Below are 17316 nucleotides of genomic sequence, written 5' to 3'. Positions count from 1 at the left end.
TGCCGTGCCTTGGCAGCCTTCAGTTTTTTAATCATCTCCAGACGTTCTAATTCTCTGCGCTTGGCTTCTAGCACTCTTTGTCTCTCTGCATTTTCAGCCTCCTGTTTAGCCTTTAACTGAGCAACTTCAGCTTCCAGCCTTTGCAGTTCTTCAATATGATGTTCTTGCTCTAGCAATACTTGCAAGGTGGCTTCATTGGCAGCAACTTCTGCAGCTACACTCATTCTGCTAGCAGAAGTTAAATGAGAATAGGTAGAGGTCTTAGTGCTGTGAGAGCTGGCACTTGTTTTGACTGACCTCGTCTCTTCATGACCTCGACTTTGAGCATTTATTGTGTCTAGAATATTCATTGCTTGATGAACGACCTGCTTTGTCACTGTTTCACAGGTGTCAGCTCTACGACGTGTGTCATGGTCAGGAACACTAATGCGTCTCAACTCTTCATAAACAGCATTCAAGCTTCTTAAAGCATCGTTCACTTTAGTGACATGTTCATTTAACAAGTCGACTGAGCACTGTCCACTTAGCGTTTGGTTGGCTTTCTTTGTGACTTCCTTCCACTTCTTATAGCACACACTGAAACGACGTTCAATACTTCTTACTTGCGCGTCATGCAGTTCTTGACCTTTCTCTGTCATCTTGCGGACTCTTTGATCTCTTTGTGGCTCTTGTAGAGGAATGAAGTCATGACCTCTTGTACTCTCAGTCACTAGTGAATGCATGTTTGCGTAAGGCTGTGACTCATCTGGTTCGCTTGGTTGTGGCTTTTTGACCATGTAGCTCGCCTGCGTATTCCCATCTGCACATTCTCTATCCCTCTCAGACATCTCCTTTGGATACTGTAAATCACTGCTCTTTGGTGCTGTTTTCTGTAGCACTGAGTTCTTACTGTTACTCCCTCTGATATAATGATGACAGCACAGCTTTCCTTATTGTACTGATTAGGTTTATTCCTAAACGTAAGAACTGTAATATAAGATTGCACAAACAAATATACAATTATACACAAGTAACTCCAATATAAAGTAGTCCTTAATTTTAGAATATGACCATTTTAAACTTGTACAATGAAATGTTTCTTGCCTTGTAAACTATCACTGCTATTTATTCATTATGAATTAGTTCTTAGTGTCAATGTTGATTTTTAACTTCATTAAAACCACATGAATTTAATCCTTAGCTTTACACATAAACTTATAGCTAAATGCATACTAGCAACATTAGCAGCAATGCAATATTTCAACTTCACTTAAACACAAAATAACATTCAAACACAACACAAACCTCATTGGCTGCATTAAATAACAAAGGGAGTATATGGCTTGATCTAGAATGTTCCTTGACACGTGAAAACACTTATTTTAACCTTATTTAACACTTATTTTAACCTTGAAAATTACATAAGACAAACATTCTGCTACTGGTGTTATCCGTGCATATAATGTGTCCCCCCGGAGACCCTTGCCGACATATAGTTCCGCCTCAGTTCTTAATGTCTTTAAGGAGAATTAACCAAAAAATAAAATAAATTATAAACTGTCCAGGTAGGCATTTACAAAGCACTTCACAGAGTTTCTCGCATTCTTCTTCGCTTTGGAGGGCATTGGCCTCTTTTAGAACTTGTTAGACTTGATTCATATATTCAGAGTCAGATAGTTCTTTTGAATTGGGTGGACTCAAAGTGTCTTCTCCCGTTTCTGGGAGAAGAGATGGTTCCCCGGAGGATTCCAGGGATGAACCTAAAGAAAGGACCATGACTGTAATTTGATTATCATCAGCAAGATCTATTCTGCAAATGGCATCTTTGCCCACATCCAGAGCCGAGAAGAGAGCAACGGCTCGTGTCGGTTGAGTACAGAACACATTTGATTCTGGGTGATCAAGAAGCAGGGATTCAGGCATCGGTCCTATAATAGGGATTTGCAACTCGAAGTCATGGAATTTCATACTGACCAACCAACCCAGAGGAGATGAATGAGGAATAGTCAAGGGTTGAGTGGTTTCATTTCGTACGAACAGGTAGGTGGACCTTGCTCGTGTTTCCACCAAAGGTGTGGCTTCTAAGGTGAGACCTAGTTCAAAGAACTGAGGTGACGGTTGGAAAAGCGCATGAGCGTGGCTTAAGTGTTGACCAGGTCGCATGACCAAGTGGATGGGTACATTTGCGGTGTTCGTGGGTACCACAAGGGAACCTTAGTTAGTAACCTGACATACCTCAGGGATAGTTTGTCCTGAGCCTAGGTTGCTGGGATCTGAGGACCAGGTTTCTGTCGAAACATCAGTCAAGGACCACAGCACATTATTGAGGGTGTCTACGTGGACATCAAGGCGCACCAAGAAGTCACTTCCAATGTAAGTGTCATGTGGCAAGTTAGGGACGACCAAGAAGTAATGGGTGAGTACCCTTTTGTTCCACTGGATGGTTAGAGCACAAATTCCATCAGTGGGTGACATTACTTTTGATGTTGGGTCGAGAGGAAAGTGACAAGGACTGCTCACCAAAGGAATATTTGGTTGAGTGAGGGGCAGGGTCTCAAAGAGGTTTTGGCTTATGGCAGACTTGTCAGTCCACAGAGCCAGAACGGCATTGTCAACATGATGGTCCTGCATTGTGAGGCCGTTCACTATGGGCAGGCCGGGAGTGTCTGTTGTGGACGGCTTAGTGAAAGTGCACAGAAATGTGCTCCGCTGTTCTAACATGGCATTAGGGGGCCAAGAAGAGACTGCGGTCTCTGGTGTGGCCACCATGGTCTCAGTTTCCTCCTCCTCAAAGTGAGGGATCTGACTTGGTGGATCTCCTATTGATTCAGGCCGTATTTCAAGGCGGCAACACTGAGCTTCCCAGTGGTGTGGGGTGCAGATGGGCAAAGGCTCACGCACTTGTGCCCAGATTTTTGACCTTTTGAAGTCAATCAGTGGTTCGAATCGATTAAGGAGATCTTTGCCGATGAGGAAGGGAATTGTTTCCAGAGGAGACACATGAACTGGATGCACTAAAGTCATTGGTCCGATGGCTAAGTGTATTAGTGCCATAGATTGGATTGTGAGGCCTGCATGTGAGTACGGCTGAATTTTAAGAGAACAGTTTTGGAGCTGTATCTCACGATTTTCATGCCGTGCAATGGCTCGAACCTGGTGGAACAAGGTGGAAGACATAAGGGTGACATCTGATGCAGTGTCCAGCAGGGCCTCATGTACTAGCCTTCGCTGCACTATGGTGGACAAATAGAACTTGCGGGCAACTCTTTTTCAGTTAAGTGTCCCATGAATTGTTGGACGGGTGTGTCGCCTTCAATGACCGAAGGGTCATCTGGCATTAAACCCTCCTTGCTGTCTAACTGAACAACCCTGTACTATTTGGTCCTCAGTGATTGTCTGGGTCACAAGGAGATCGCACTGTATACTAGAAGACGGAGCTTCGCTTGTCACCTCTCCTACATAACTCTCTACCATTTCTGGGGTGTTAGAGGATGGCTCTAGGTCAGATTGCACAGAGGTGATAGAAAGAACGTCAGGCTTTTTCTTTTTCTCTTTGCAAATCATTGCAAGCATTCAGCTTAGAGTTAAATTCCTTGCCTTTAAACTTGTTTTGACATGATTTTCTTTATTTTGATACCAGTATTTTTCCTTCTTTTCTTTATTAGAATCAGAAAGCTGGTTCTGAGCGGTTCGCTCATATCCCTTATGGGGATATGCTGGTTTTCCGCGGCCTGCTCCGTGGTATTCTGCAGGGTAATAGTCACGACCATACCCAGCCCTGTCCCGAGGGTTCCAGAAATCTTTGCCGTGATTTCTGTCTGGCCTGTGAGGAGGGTAGCGTTTGTAGTGGTGTGAGGGCGGAGGAGAATTCGGGCCCTCACTGGACCACGGAGTTGGTGAAGGGTCCCGGGCGGATCTTTGTGGATCGGCCTGGGTAGCACCCTCCAACTCTAAAGATGGAGAGTATTTCCATTATTTGAAATAATACAGTGTGTGGAGTTTATTCTTGAGAGTCTGAAAGTCCTGAGAACTTACCCCTAGCGTTAACAGTATTTCAATCTCTGATAAATTATTAATATTGTTGTGATCTAAATTCAATAATAGTAATAATAATAATAATTATTATTATTATTGATAATCATAACTAACTCAAATACTGTTATTACGCTACAACACACACATATTTATACAACACAGACACAGACACACACACACAAACACGCAGACATACACATATACATTTATACAACACAGACACACACACACTCTACTGCCATTAAATAAAATTTTACAGTATCTAATACTAGTTAAGTTTGTTGCTTTTCAGTGTGATGAAACAATGGCCAAGCTTAATGACCCAGATCACTCTGCTCTTAAGAAACACTCATACATAAACTGGAGATCTGATCTTTGATTTCTCACTCACTTTTAACCCAATCTTAAACAGAATGCCCCAAAGGCATTAAAAGTATTTGACCGATTTTAAGCACGAACCAAAAGTCACCAACAGATCCTTTACTCAGTTTCAAATCTAGCATCTATGAGTGGAAGATGAATGTTGAAATAATGCTCTATTATTGCCTTTAGTGTTTGTTTTAAATGAGGATGCAGATTGCAATGAGTGGGGAAATCCTCTTAAATCCCCCTAAAACACTGCATCATGTGACGTCTTTAGTCATGGGCCACATTACCATATTATGGTCACACAAAACCAGAACTATATCACTGTATACTCATTATAGAGGCATCAGATAAATACCAGGAGAAAAAGCATACTGGATTAAATAACCGGGATTCATTTCAGGCTGAAGAATGAAGGAAAATCACACACCATTAACATTGCATTTCTTTAATTCCTAACAGGATTCAGACAGGTTATGACCAGACTGAAGCAGCTCTTTACAGTCTCCTACAATTAAACTGTGGACAAAAACAAAATCACATTAATATTTTGCTGTAGTAAAATCAGAATAATAACAATTCATTACCTTTATGTGAACACTATTTTACTCAATGCTTTAAAAGCTAGAAGGATATAAAAAGAAAACTGAGATGAAATTTAATTACTACATGAGTGCATGTCCCTCAGCCATCTCTGCACATACTGTGACTTGGTGTTTATTTCAGAGGAAGAACCACGTGCTGCCTCATATCTGAAAACGAAAAGCGGGGAAATTTTGGACATTATTTAGTTGGGAATTCACAGACAATGCAATATGAATAACTGGTATGTGTCAGAAATCCCCTCGTGTAATGTAGAAGTGGACACTACTCTGTGGTCAAAACATATCATGTAATTTGCAGACGTGATGTGTTCATTGAAAATATTTTAATTGACACAATTTACAAAACATGACACCACAGAATACATTTCCTGGTTTATTCTTGACATTAAACTCCTGTATCTGGATGTTGTCTGTATACACATTTAAAATGTAGTTATGATCTGAATATATTTGTATCTAGCTCCTGGTCCCAAGGTAGTGGAAGATGCTTTATGATAAGACATACGTCTGTGCGTAAACACATTAGATCGATGTGTGTTTCAATGGTTTGTCCACTATACGCCTCGATGTCACATTTTTACAACTATTCCCATCTTTTAACTTTTGCTGGGAAGATGGAGAATGACAAGTTGTGGAGCACAAAACCTTATTTGAATACTGTTTGGGAAAATGAGATCTGATCTGTACATTTATTTAGGTCGAGAGGAAAATGTGCTGTGTCCTGATTGTATGATTCAATCTCCATGATCAGATCACGGTGTTCAGATATTGATGAAGTGTAAACAGTGCCAACAACTTCTACAACAGAGATTTAAAATGTAATCAAAATGCCAGCCTCTGGTCTGAACCCCCTCACTTGTGTTACCTGGGAAAATACAGGGTCTCGCACGTGTGAGGCAGAGGGCAGAAGGTGGGCATGTCTGAGCTTTGGGATGTGTCCAGAGGCTGCTCTTCACCGTCTGGGATAGAACCTGTTACTGTGGGGCTCTTTCTGTAAGCGGGCGTTTCTTTCAATGCAGCGTAGACGTGACTTGACGTGCTCTCCTGTATCAACAGCAAAAGCAATGGAATACAACATAACTAAAGAAATGCAAAAGATAACAGTCCAAAAACCTGTTCATTTGACTGTTGGCACCCCATGTACCGGGACATAACAAATATGAGTCTCTGATATGAATGTATGACAGTATCAGGCAATATATAACAACTCCACTTGATGAATGGCGGACGGTAGTTGAGCTAATCAATACTTAGAAGACATATTCCATGCAGAAAAGAGTCTTTAGATTCAAGTTTCTAACAAAAATTAAAATATGTGATGAATCATGGATAATATGAGCTAACAAGGTAAAAAAGAGCCAATATGATGGACTGGGCACATATATATAAACAGCCACGTTGCACAGTGCAAATAGTAGTAATGAGGTTCCTGCTGAATAAAAATATGCTTCATTTAGCTGTGTCTCATTAAAAATACAGAAATAATAAATAAGTAGGTCCAGCTGGTAACTCAAAAACCTGTAATGATGTAAATAATGTTACAGGGTTTCCCCAGTATCAAGACCTAGTAATTTTTCATTTTGTACAGTCTCCTCTCTGGCTCACTGTGTGACAGGCCTCACCCGGCTGTGTGTGTGGTACAGGAAGCCTGCCGGTGCCTGATAAGAGCAGCCAATAACCAATACTGGGTCATCTGGTGGTGGTTCTGCTTCAGGGGTTTAGTACAATCATATCTAAAGGCATCACTGGGAAAACTACATTCTGATGTGGGCTCTGACAATATGTAAAATGTAAATGGTGCCAGCACCCAGCACTTTTGTATAATAGATCAAGAGGGTTACTGCTGTATTTGATTTGCTTAATTTATATGAGTCTATGTAATCCATATAGTTCTGTGCAAAAGTCGCAGACGTCCAGTCAAAGTTTCATTAAGATTTTAAATTAGGTACATTTGTTTGCACACTGATACTAATTAAACTGACTGTTTGGTCATTTGAAGCAGTAATTAAATTAAATATATGTTAATACTGTGCTCCCTCTATTTATTTACCAGTTTTCCAGGCTTATTTTTGCAGCAGTCTGCCCTCTGCTGGCCTGCTCTTTGCTCTGAAGTCTGGCTGCATTGCTGAATGTCTTCCTCCAGGTGGCTCTGCATATCTACAGCATACCCCTGTCTCTTTCTGAGGCAAATCAGTACCTTGCAGCTTTCCTTCACTGCCTTGCAGCTTTCCTTCACTGACCGCCTGGTGTATGGGTGAAAGATGGATCTCCTTTATTTTTAACAAGTAGGGATTCATAACTCAGGCATGACAACATGGCTCTATTCATACCTGATTAACCCTCTAAATTAAGCACTGTGGCTAATCATGAACTAATAAACAGAACATTTCATACCTGAGGTCTTTTATAGTTGCCTGGAGCTTATGTTCATACTTCACGGATCCATCGAGCTCTTTGTTCTTGTTCATGGATCTCTCCAGCAGCATTTTCTTTAAGCCTATGACTAAAACATAATGCAGCACAATGGAGAAAAACTCAAGCCACAAAAGGTATAACAGATGGTCCTGTTACCTGTAAAATCCACCCCATTGCCATGCTATACATTTATATATACTATTAAAAAGACTGGAATTATATACAGAGATATATAATAAATCTGTAGTAATTCATATGCAACAAAAAAATCATAACCTTTTAAATCTGGACAGCTATACACCTGGAGACGTGTTTACATGTAAGTTACTACTACCTAAAGTTATCCTCTTGTGGTTTTCTTTCTTTTCTGAGCCACTGTGCAATTGTGAGCAGTGAACAAATATGTGTAAGATTCACTCACTCTCTCTGTGCAGGCTCCTTTTCCTGTCTGCTCCCTGCTCTCTGCTTTTGTCTAAAGCCTGCTGTAGCTGCTCTGTCTCTGCTCTGTAATCTACTTTGGCTTTCTCCATTGCCTCTGTAGCCTGCACCAGCTTCGCCTGGAGCTCATCTAGAGTTTTCTGAAACTTTTCCTTACAGTCCTTAAAAAGCTTTAAGAGCGTCCTCATTTTCTGGTTGCTTTTGGTCTTAATTGCCTCCTCATGTTTCTTCAGAACCTCTGTGTCCTGCTAAGGTCAGAAAATATTATCTCAAATTAAAGGGACACTTCTGCCTAAAACATATATTCAAAGCAACATTGGGTATAATTTTGAATATTTGCTCATGTGCTCCCCCTACAGCCTGTCCTGAAACAGTGGGGAGGGGTGGGAAGTGCGGTGGTTTCCTGCCCCCCTCCAAAAGTTACATAGTGCAATTTCTGCAGTGCTGAGTCCATATTAATGTAGGCAGTAGTTCCGCTCCAAGCCGCTAGGTGGCGCTTTGCCCCAGCGGGTAGTAATTGGCTGCTCAGGTAGCAGAGTCTCATTCTTGCTATGCTGTGTGAAGGTAAGATGTCATGCGAAGCATCCAGTTAAATAGAATTGCTTTATTAAGCCATCCATGGTAAATCTGTGCTTAAAAATATTGTTGGAGGGTTTGTGATGCTATATTAGAGATTGTGTTGTTGATTTGGAGAGTTTTGTATGCTGTTTTTGTCAAAGTGCGTTCAGTGTGGAGCTATGGAGTTAGTCGCATGGTTTTAATGCATTAAGCTCCATAAACCCTGTTCTAAGGGTAAAAGACAGTGTATTAGTTATTTTATTTCCATTTGTTAATATTTGGTGCAGTTTTCAGTGTCTTATGGGCAGCAAGTGCCAATATTTATCTATAAACAGATCTGGGTATATTTTATATTTAACCCATTGTTAAGCAGTGCTGCATAACAGAGGTAACACAGTCTCATTCTTGCTATGCTGTGTGAACGTGATCGAGAGCTGCGGTGCTGTGCTGAGAATCAACTGGATTCTGTTGGGTTACTAAATAAACCGCTGCTGAGCTGCGAACAGAACGAACATTGTTGGCGTCCAGTCTCCCTTTTTTCCCCTAAATCAAAAAAATACACAACGCAGAGGACAGAAAGGTACCATCAGAAGTGGACTGAGTGTGCAGAAGGTAAATCGCATGACGCCCCGGGTTACATTAACAACAAAAGAGGCTCTGTTTTCTCTTACGGGTCAGTGCAGTATGAAAATGATTTTGAAGCTGTAATTTTAAGTTAAATACTACCTAGTGTTGCTTTAATGTGTTATTTATTATGCTAATTTATAATCTGTAGCATAGCTCTGCTTTCACAGTTTTGTTTAGCTTTCCATCAATGTTCTTTCACCACCAAGACCACAAATCCCCCCACCACACACGAATGAACCAAAATACTGTCAATACCTCCCAGTCCTACCTCTCTGGAGCACTCCTCATATGCCATCAGAGCATTCTCAAGTGTCTCTTTCAGCCTCTGTTGTAGAGAATAAGAGAGCTTCCCTGAAGCCTCCATGTCCTGCAGCAGGAATTGTGTCTTGTCCTCAGCTGCCTGCAGCATCTTCTTCAGCACTTGGGCATTGTCTTCCTGGCCTTTCAGCTTGTCCTTCAGTGACTGAAAGCAACCCTCAGAGTGCTGGAGTTTCTGCTTAAGCAATTGGCCGTTGGCCTCAGCGATACAGAGGTTCCCCCGCAGTGATTGTACCTCAGTCGTGGAGGCACTGAAGTTGTCCTGCATCGATTGGAAATTGGCCTCAGAGACACAGAGGGTTTCCCGCAGTGACTGAATTTTGCCCTGTGAAACGATGAAGTCCTTCTGCAGAGATTGGATATTGGCCTCATATATATGCAGGGCCGCCTGCAGAGACTCAACTTTGGCTTCAGAGAGACATAAGTCCCCTTTCAGTGATTGGACATTGGCCTTAGAGGTGCAGAGCTCCTGCTGTAGGGACTGGACATTGGCCTCAGAGATATGAAGGTCCTCCTTCAGTGACTGGACGTTGCCATTAGAGGCGCACAGTTCCTGCTGTAGTGACTGAATATTGACCTTGGACGTCTGGAGGTCCTCTTGCAGTGACTGTATCTCAGCCTTGGAGACTCCAAGTTCTTCCTGTAGGGACTGGATATTGGCCTCAGAGATATGAAGGTCCTCCTGCAGTGACTGGATGTTGGGTATTTTACGATTACATCCATTACAATATTATGCTAGATGTTAGAAACTAATTCGTTTTCCTTATCAGAGACAGAAATTTTCCTTCATGATTGAAACAGTAATACACATCACTTCATTAGTTAGTAGACATTCACTTGAGAATAAGAGGGTGACATTAATACATATTTGCATAAAACATGTTCATAAACACCCGATGTATTCGTTATGCATGTATCTCAGCCTTGGAGACTCCAAGTTCTTCCTGTAGGTACTGGATATTGGCCTCAGAGATATGAAGGTCCTCCTGCAGTGACTGGATGTTGCCCTTTGAGACAATGAGGTCTTTCTGCAGTGACTCAACATCGGCCTTAGAGATATGCAGGTCTGTCTGCAGAGACTGAAATTTGGCTTCAGAGAGACACAAGTCCCCCTTCAGTAATTGGACGTTGTAATTAGAGACAATGAGGTCCTTCTGCATTGACTCTTTAATGGCTTTGGTGGTATGCATGTCTGCCTGCAAAAACTGAACTTTTGCTTCTGAAAAATGTAGGTCCAACTGCAGTGCCTGGACATTGTCCTTAGATGTGCAGAGGTCCTGCTCTAGAGATTGGACACTGACCTTGGAAATCCGGAGATCCTCCCTCAGGGTTTGTATCTCAGCTGTGGAGATTTTGAGGTCCTCCCGCAGTGATTGTATCTCAGCTGTGGAGACACAGATGTAGCGGCTTGACCTTATTCGAACTCGTTCTGATTAATAATGGTTTGACTAATGATAATAATTATTATTATTAGGATTGGCTTAAATGGCAAAACCTTAACAAGTAATTAGAGAGTGAATACTGTCACCGCTACGTGAGTTCTTCAGGATTTTCAGACTCTTTATGAACAAACTCCACACACTGTTATTTCAAATAATGGAAATATTTTATTAAGAGAATATTTAATTAACATAGCACAATCTCAAAATCTCACGGCATCAATGCAGGTGAAACCTGCATTAAAGATAGGCTAGGCGATAAGGCTTGTGACTAATGTGTTGCTAAATGAGATTTAATTAATGTATAAATTTATCAAGAGACTTAATTAGGCATCAGCTTCTGAAAATGAGTAATTTATGCTTGCTTACTCGTGTCGCCGTTATAACCAAGCCAATGGGTCCAGCAGATTCAATGTCCGTTTTCCGGGTCTTGGCTTCCTGTCCTCCCCGTGTCACTGAAGGTAGGCTTGTTAGGGAGGGTATTCCTTCCAGGATAAATCAGCCACTTTTGGCCTTAGACGGTGTGATGTCAGTCGGGGATTCCCTTCAAAGAGAACTGCTGGCCTGGCTGGATCGTCCCCGGAGGTAGGTGGGGGGGGCGTCGAAGAGTAGCTCGCTCTTTCCCCAAATCCTCAGAAGCGACGCCCTCAGAAGTCAGAGTATAACGCTAACATATCAGCTAATAAATTAATCTCAGGGGTGGTATCTTATTCTGGCCAAAATAATTTCACCTGCTTTGATCAGTCGTAAAATTAAAACTTTGATTGGGCGACAAACGTGAACACAAATAAACAAAGAAAAGATTACTGAAAATTTCTTGACGTTACTCTGTATTTTCTGTATCGCACTGCTAACAAGCACAAGGCGTCCTTTGGGCGTTGAGTGAGGTCCTCTATAATGTTCGTTGAAGAGTCTTGTCGGCGTAACGAAGTAGAAGAGCGTCGCTCGAAGAGAAGAGAGAGCGACGTGAAGAGCGTGAAAGAAAGCGAAGCGAAAAGAGAGAGAGCTGGGCAACCCCTTTTTATATGTGGCGCGGTCACGCCCATTTGGGAGGTCTCCTTTCTTTGATTGCATCCTGGGTCTGAGGCTCACGTGACTTGTTTCATGTTTCAGAGAGGGAAGAGAGTCACGTATACTGGACAACATAGAAAACTGAATAAAGTAAAAAATACTTATACATACTTGTGGTATAGCACAATGAGTGTCCTGGATTATTTTTATCAAATATCTATGTATATATATCTTGGGTATTTTACGATTACATCTATTACAATATTATGCTAGATGTTAGAAACTAATTCGTTTTCCTAATCAGAGACAGAAATTATCCTTCATGATTGAAACAGTAATACACATCACTTCATTAGTTAGTAGACATTCACTTGAGAATAAGAGGGTGACATTAATACATATTTGCATAAAACATGTTCATAAACACCCGATGTGTTCGTTATGCATTTAGAAGGCGGCAGGGCGAAACGTGATTTCGCAAACGTCCACTTGGGGCAGTGTCCTACTTAGCCTTTGTTGTTGTGTGTGTGTGTGTGTGGGGGGGGGGGGTGCAGAGTCTTTCAGCACACACGCATTCTGTTGAATGTGGGGTTCTGTTCCAAAAAATCCTTATTCAGAGTGGAGGGTCTTTTCATTCAGAACTTTTTCATTTCTTTATTTGATCCATACTCCACTACAGTCCCCCCTTTTTTCAGTTTTATGGTCCGGCATGGAGCTGAAAAGAACTTTTGCTGTGGAGGAAGGTGAGATCAGCAAGCATATTCAAACACATTTCCAGAGCTGATGTCTTCCTATCAGTGTATGGGTGCATATGGAGTGTTGATGTTTGCATGCTGAAGGGATTATAATTACTTAGGGGAGATCTTATTCAAACGCAACCTCGAGAGCTGGTTCTTCGACATGGCCTTCGGCTTCATATCTAAAACTTGGGGTTTCACCTCTGTGGGCTCTCTTATGTCTAACGAATTTAAACCTTTTATTAGACCAAGTTTCTAACCTGCTCTGTAGGGCTCGAATGCGTTTGAAATAGAACCAAGCTATACCAAAGGTCAAAAGATATCCTAATCCTACCAGTGTAACTAGTAAGGTGTCTGGAGTGGACCATGCATAGGTGACAGGCTGAACTGGCCAGAGGGGTTGAGACGACAGTTCTCTAAGAGTGTTATCGATCGACTTGGGTTCCCTCATATTCTAGGCAAGTTGGTGTTTTAGTATCTAGCTCGATGGTGTGTTTGGAGAAGAACTCTGAGATTTCTATGTCGCTCTCATATTGGTCAGGGTTCAGGTGATACAGGGCCAGGTCTCCTACAGGTCTCCTTGCGTTTACGGGGACGCCTACCCAGAAAGTCTGGCTAGGAAGGGGTACCCTTTCTGAGGTGTCATGTTGATCATAGGTTAGTAGGGCCTCTCTAAAGGGGGTGTTAACCAACCAACGGTTTCCAACAATCTCAGCTTGGGTACTGGTTACCAAACGTCGGGGTGTGACGACCACCGGACATTGAGTATTACTCATCATAGGCTTAAGGCCAGAAATCCCATTTGCGCTGTCACGAATAAAAGGTTTGCTAGGGCACAAGTAGTGGATGTCTTTAGTGAGTGTGCACATAAGCAAGTTGGGTACCAAATATTGGTCAGGGTTATCATCTTGGTATGCTACAAGAGATGTTCTCTTTACACGAACATAGGCAGAATCTTGCCAGAAGCCAACGTTGACAACATCTTTCAAACGGTAGATGTTTTCAGGCGCCATTATGGGAAGGTTAATGATGAATGCAAATTCTCTGTCTTGAGGATTGACATAAATTGGGAATGGCGCTTGTTGTAAAAAACAATTTTATTACTTTGTATTAGTGGACAAATATCCTTAAATGATTAGTTAAAATTAAGCATTTACAATTGTGTGAAATCTTGTATCTTATATGTACTCATATGAATGATTAACCAGTATTTAACCATGTATTTAAACAGTTTAGAATCTGCACACTAACTGGCATGTTGACTCAGTATTAGCACCTTTCTAAATTCTTAGACCTCTAACATTGAACAGATCTGCACTTAGGCTCACATAAATTACAACTGTTAGCCAAAAGGGGGAGTTGAACTTTAGGGCATCTCAGTGACCTTAAGTCCATTAGTGACTCCTCTGAATCTTGGTGACAGAAAAGGAGTGTGGGAAACAAAACCTATAGTGTCAGAAGGGCATGATGAGTGTTTTGGGGTCACAGGTGCATGGGAAACCTGCACGCGAGAAACATGAGTACTAACATGTCTAATTATGCATATTAATATATGTTAATCAGCCAGAAACGCCTTGCCAGCAGGGTATACGTCATATCAGGTATAAAACTGTGGAGTCAGATGCGAAGAGTCAGAACTTTGCGTGGAAAGGGCACTTTGCGTTTCTTATGTATTAGTTCTCCTAGATCCAGTATTGTAATAAATACTTTGATTTGCTTTGAACTTCACTCGACTGGTCTTTGTAATGCTTCCGGAACGAGCACCCCTCCCTGAGGAGGAAGGTTCTATTTTGGAACTTTTTGATATTTTCTAAATTTTAATTACTTTGGGAACGGTCCAAAAAGAACATTTATATCTTCAATTGGTGACCCCGGACGTGCGGAAGTTTGAGAACAAGACCGACTTCGGACTCCTTTCCACTCGTGGCCGCAATTTATTGAGGTGGGTGAGCAGACCCTGTTTTATTCAAATTCTGCATATTGGAATTTCTAAATCAGAGTGGTGCGGAGGCCTGAAGGCGGTCTGGAGTGAGGTAATGAGCAAATCAATTTATTTTAAATATGTTTTTATAATTTTTTATCGGTTTATACATTTGGGGTTGCTTGGTTATGGAATTTAAAATATAATAGATGGATGTTGGGTTCCCATCTTTCAAAACTGAGTAGTGGCGTCCTCCACTCGGAACCTGACGAGGTATCGAGTTAATTGCCCGGTCGGAAAGGCCGTCCGAGGGGGGTAGTTCCCTCTGAAGTATATTCATAAGCGGAAGTTGTTCCCGCAGGTTAAGTATATTAATATTCGCGGACGTTGTACCCACAAGCGGAAGTTGTTCCCGCCAGAGTTTGTAGTGTATTTTAATGCAACCTGATTGTGTATTCGTGTGTTCTATGTTCTAAGAGGCTGTGTTATTTTTTGGGGCTGTTTGCATGACTGTTGTGTACGTTTCTGCTCGCTAGAGGGCGGTAGAGGAGTATCTTGCTGTGTATGTGTGTGTGTCAGCTGAAATAATAAGAAAAAGGAGAAAGTGGGGGACTGATCAACCCCCTTTTCTTCTGCGGTTGCTTTTGAGAGTGTGTCTGGGGAGAAATACTATTTTGATGTGCTGTAAAGAGCCATAAATTTTCTGTGGGTGTTTAGTGAAAAAGGGGGGTAAGGACATCTCTGCCTAGAGAGTGAAAAAGAGAGAGTGTTTAAAAAAAAGATAGATAGATAGATAGATAGATACTTTATTGATCCCCAGGGGAAATTAAAGGTCTCAGTAGCTTACAGACTTAGACATCACGTACACGAATCACTAAACAGCAATGGACTAATAGAGTTTAAAAAAAAAAAAAAAAAAAAAAAAAAAAAAAAAAAAAAAAAAAAAAAAAAATCAAATACCCAAGAAGCTGACAGTGTGCTTAAGAATAATCAATCAATCAATCAATCGTCAGAGTAATCAAACATAGCCTGGCAAGAATCTGTGATACTGTGAGCAGCTGGGGATGATCTCTTTTGTGCAGCATATGATTTAAAATTTGAAAAGGTGTGGATAATGCAATGGGTATGGAATGTGCAATATAAGTACAGTGCAATAACAGTGCAGTTTCAGAATTAGAAATAAATATATTAAATAAAATAGTGCAAGGCAATTTAGTGCAATGTACCTGTATTAAGTATACACCTACTATTGTAGCTGTCAGATTAAGGTACACATGAGGTAGATGAGTTGGTTGACTTGTCCAGTGGTTGACCTGTCTATTGTCCAGTTAGGTACACATGTGCAATATGGAGGAGGTGGAGGTGGTGGTGGTGTTGGATGGACAGACAGACTATGCAGAGAAGTCCAACTCTCCTCTCCCCTTTAGTGAAGCATTGAACAGCTCAATAGCCCTGGGGACAAATGACTTCCTCAGTCTGTCAGTTGAGCCTGGCAGTGAGCGAAGTCTCCAGCTGATCAAGCTCTTCTGCTTGGTTATGATACTGTGGAGTGGATGGCACTCATTGTCCAAGATGCTAATCAGTTTGTTCAGGGTCCTCTTGTTTGATATGGAAGTGATGCACTCCAGTTCAGCCCCCACCACAGAGCCAGCTTTCTTAACCAGCCTGTCTAGTCGCCCAGCATCCCTCTTCTTTATGCTTCCTCCCCAGCATACCACAGCATAAAAGAGGACACTGGCAACAACAGTCTGGTAAAACATCCTGAGGAGCTTACTGCAGACATTGAAGGACCCCAACCTCCTCAGGAAGTACAGCCTGCTCTGCCCTTTCTTGTAGAGTGCTTCAGTGTTGGCTGACCAGTCCAGTTTATTGTTTAGGTGTAAGCCCAGATACTTATAGGTGTCCACCACCTCCACGTCGACCCCATCAATGGTGACTGGTAGCAGGACAGGCTTTGACCTGCGGAAGTCCACCACCATCTCCTTGGTCTTTGAAGTGTTCAGTTGGAGGTGGTTCAGTTTGCACCATTGCACAAAGACCTCCACCAGGCTCCTGTACTCCTCCTCCTGCTCGTTCCTGATACACCCCACAATTGCAGTATCATCAGAGAACTTCTGCATGTGGCACGACTCAGTGTTGTAGCAGAAGTCAGATGTGTACAGGGTGAACAGGACTGGTGAGAGCACAGTACCTTGTGGAGCTCCTGTGCTGCAGATCATGGTGTCGGAGAGACAGTTCTTCAATCTCACGTACTGTGGCCGCTCTAACAGATAATCTGTAATCCAGGTTACCAGGTGAGCGTCCACACCCATCTGTTGGAGCTTGTCTCCCAGTCTGAGAGGTTGGATGGTGTTGAAAGCGCTTGAGAAGTCAAAGAACATGATTCTCACAGCACTGTTCCCCTTGTCCAGGTGTGAATGTGTCCTGTGTAGGAGATAAGTGATGGCATCCTCCACGCCCACTTTCTCCTGGTATGCAAACTGTAGTGGGTCCAGTGCATGGCGTACCTGGGGTCTCAGTATGCATAAGACCAGTCTCTCCATTGTCTTCATCACATGTGATGTTAGAGCCACAGGCCTGTAGTCGTTAAATTCACTCGGGTGTGGCTTCTTAGGGACAGGGGTGAGACATGATGTCTTCCACAGTGTTGGAACTCGACCAAGACGGAGACTCAGGTTGAAGATGTGCTTCAGTGGCTCACCCAGTTCAGCAGCACAGGCCTTGAGCAGCCTTGGACACAGTCTGTCTGGCCCGGCAGCCTTACCAGGTTGTAGTCTCCTCAGCTGTCCTCTGACCTGATCAGCCGTGACGATGGGGGGAAGGGGGATGGGGGCAGGGGAGGTGATTGCCTCGGGGGGTAGTTGGAT

At 42.3% G+C, this 17316-nt stretch overlaps 1 protein-coding gene across 1 annotated transcript; it reads right to left on the bottom strand.

The window, feature by feature from the left end:
- Window positions 1-7813: 7813 nt before the first annotated feature.
- LOC136678552 (early endosome antigen 1-like) lies at window positions 7814-13541 on the bottom strand. Its single transcript, XM_066656597.1, has 5 exons — window positions 13253-13541; window positions 10274-10725; window positions 9292-10032; window positions 8820-8939; window positions 7814-8086 (listed from the first exon to the last, which is right to left on the bottom strand). The coding sequence occupies exons 1-5, from the start codon at window positions 13539-13541 to the stop codon at window positions 7814-7816; spliced, it is 1875 nt and encodes a 624-aa protein (XP_066512694.1).
- Window positions 13542-17316: the final 3775 nt, after the last annotated feature.

This window comes from Hoplias malabaricus, chromosome Y, assembly GCF_029633855.1.
Source record: "Hoplias malabaricus isolate fHopMal1 chromosome Y, fHopMal1.hap1, whole genome shotgun sequence".
In the NCBI taxonomy this organism is placed as follows: Eukaryota; Metazoa; Chordata; class Actinopteri; order Characiformes; family Erythrinidae; genus Hoplias; species Hoplias malabaricus.
Note: the sequence above shows the minus strand (reverse complement) of the source record. Positions and strands in the feature narration are given on the sequence as shown.

What these genes read in the sequence shown, in the direction of transcription:
- LOC136678552 (XM_066656597.1), bottom strand. Translation starts at nt 13,541, where the DNA reads ATGGCGCCTGAAAACATCTACCGTTTGAAAGATGTTGTCAACGTTGGC. An exon ending in ACCCCGACGTTTGGTAACCA is followed by an intron (nt 10,726 to 13,252) that starts GTACCCAAGCTG and finishes GTGTCTCCACAG; the next exon opens with CTGAGATACAATCACTGCGG. An exon ending in ACCTACAGGAAGAACTTGGA is followed by an intron (nt 10,033 to 10,273) that starts GTCTCCAAGGCT and finishes CCCAACATCCAG; the next exon opens with TCACTGCAGGAGGACCTTCA.